Source organism: Fukomys damarensis, unplaced genomic scaffold (assembly GCF_012274545.1).
Source record: "Fukomys damarensis isolate Sample0158 unplaced genomic scaffold, DMR_v1.0_HiC HiC_scaffold_36, whole genome shotgun sequence".
Lineage (NCBI taxonomy): Eukaryota > Metazoa > Chordata > Mammalia > Rodentia > Bathyergidae > Fukomys > Fukomys damarensis.
In genome coordinates, this window is record NW_022900948.1 from 30345374 (window position 1) to 30347444 (window position 2071).

Sequence of the window (2071 nt, forward strand, 5' to 3'; positions counted from 1 at the left end):
TACACTAGGTAAGGCGAGTGAAGTTACAGAATACTAGGGGTTGCCAAAAGAAATTCAGTGATGAAGATAAGTATCTCGGAGGGTGCCAGGCAAACCTGTAAGTAATATTATATATATGTATGATATATGATATTTTAATGAACTATTTTAAAAGTATAAAAATGAATGCAAATAATCCAGCGTGAACAAAATAACAAAAAATATAAAGAAACACAGGATGTGCCTGGCACAAAGAAAGAACGCAGCTCAAAAGACATCAGCTATGACTGGACAGGAATTCTCAACTTACAGGAGCCTGGACTTCTGATAAACTCAGCCAAACTGGTGGCCCCTCTCCCCAGAAGAATAGCACCAAACACGCGCAATGTGCAGTTTTGGGGGTGCTCCTGCACAGCCCGGGATTCCTCTACTTGGAGGGTAAGAACGCGGGTTTGACGTGCAGATGCTAGGGTGGTGCTGGTGGTGGTGACTGAGCGCGCCATCCAGCCGCCTGCGGGTCCCAGCAGCACGCCAGCCAGGCCTCCCTCCAGGCAGCCACGGGTTCTCTGCCCCCTGCAGGAGGCCGAGCAGAGCTATGCGGCTCCCTCCCCCCTCGGCTTGGGACTTTTCCTAAAGTTTGCTGAAACCAGACACCTTGCTCCACACAGTCCGCGTGCAGCCGCTGTTTAAAAGGCTGCCTTCAGCGCCCCCTCCCCGCCCCCAGCGGAGACTTCAAAAGGCCGAGCAGGAGCCGCGTCCCCCGCACCTATGAGCCACCCCTGGCATCCGGAGCTCTCGCCGGAGCCCAAGGACGCAGAGCGGCCGACGTTCGAGCGCCGGCGGACCGGGTTGGCAGTGCAGTCCCGCGCATCCATGCCCCTCCCGACGCCGCTGCCCTCCGCGTGCCCGGGCCTCTTTTAGGGAAGGGGATCACACACCCCCGTCCCCGCGTCCGCGCCCGGGGCTGCGGGTCCCATGAATACAAATGCCGTTAGGCGCCCGTGGAAAGACGGACCGGCCAGCCTCGCACTTCGGGAACCAGTAAGTGGTGCCGGGGACGCCCGCAGCTCTGGGAGTACTGAAGTGTGCGTGAAGATGTGCGCGTAAGCAGCGGTGGGTAAAAGGCTGGGGGAAGAGAGAGAGAGAGAGAGAGAGAGAGAGAGAGAGAGAGAGAGAGAGAGAGAGTGTTTACTTGTGCATGTCCGCTTCGTGTATACGGTGGGGTGTGCGTGCACACGTAAGCATGAGTGTGTGCAAAGTGTGTATGTTTCGGGGATCTGGCCAGAACAGTGTGCTTTTGTGCATGTGGAAGCACTGGTGTGCATGCATTTATATGAGTGTGGACTCCGAGTGTGCGCAGAATCCTCTTGTTTGAAGGTACATGTTTCGGGCTGGCCGGAGGGTGTGTAGTTGTGCCTTCATGTGAGTGTGTCTGAAATATGGAGGAGGCATGGTGTGAGTGAGTGTGTGCACAAGTGAATGAGTGTGTCTGTTTGCCGTGCAGGAGTCGCGGATGTGGAGGGGGGTTTAGTCTCAGGGCAGCGTCATGTGTGTGCGTGCGTGTGTATGCATGTATTTGCCCAGTGTTTGTTACACACCAACCCATTACGTCTTCCAGGGAACTCTGTACCTGGGGCTCACTCTTTCTGGTGAGGCATTAACACACTGCCTGTCAAGGGTTTCTGGACACCAAGTCCCAGTCCCAGTTCTGTCCTCGGAATTCTGGTCCTTTCACCCCCATTCCCATCCGAAAATACCGTCTCAGAGTCCGCAGTTCCTCATCTCAGAACTGTGATCAATCACTGCGCACTCTTGGGCAATCCCTTGTCTCGGTGAATTCGTTTCACCATCTTCACCCGGAGGAAGGGGCGAGTGTCGGCCTGACTGTCGCGAGCTGGCTGAGGTTGCATCCCCGGCTGTGGCCGGCAGGGGGCAGCAAGGGGGAAGCAGAGGGCGGCCCGGCGCGGGGAGGAGGGAAGGTGGAGAGCTGCGGCGGGCCGAGACTTTAAATCGCCTTCATTTCCCCCAAATCCTTCCTTTTCCTCTCCTCCCCCAGGCCGGCGGAGAGGCAGCTTCCACCGCCCTCCGCGCG

The 2071-nt window shown here is 56.6% G+C and overlaps 1 protein-coding gene across 3 annotated transcripts in view; it reads left to right on the forward strand.

Annotated features, from left to right (window-relative positions):
* The first annotated feature begins 624 nt into the window (after window positions 1–624).
* Window positions 625–2071, forward strand: part of Col27a1 (collagen type XXVII alpha 1 chain) — a 118522-nt gene continuing 117075 nt past the window's right edge. For all 3 annotated transcript variants that reach the window (XR_783328.3, XR_783327.3, XM_010639422.3), the window contains exon 1: window positions 625–1020. Coding sequence is in view for 1 of the 3 variants with exons in the window: in XM_010639422.3 (XP_010637724.1) it covers window positions 965–1020 (56 nt within the window). In the remaining 2 variants the exon portion in view is untranslated. The remainder of the gene's footprint in view (window positions 1021–2071) is intronic.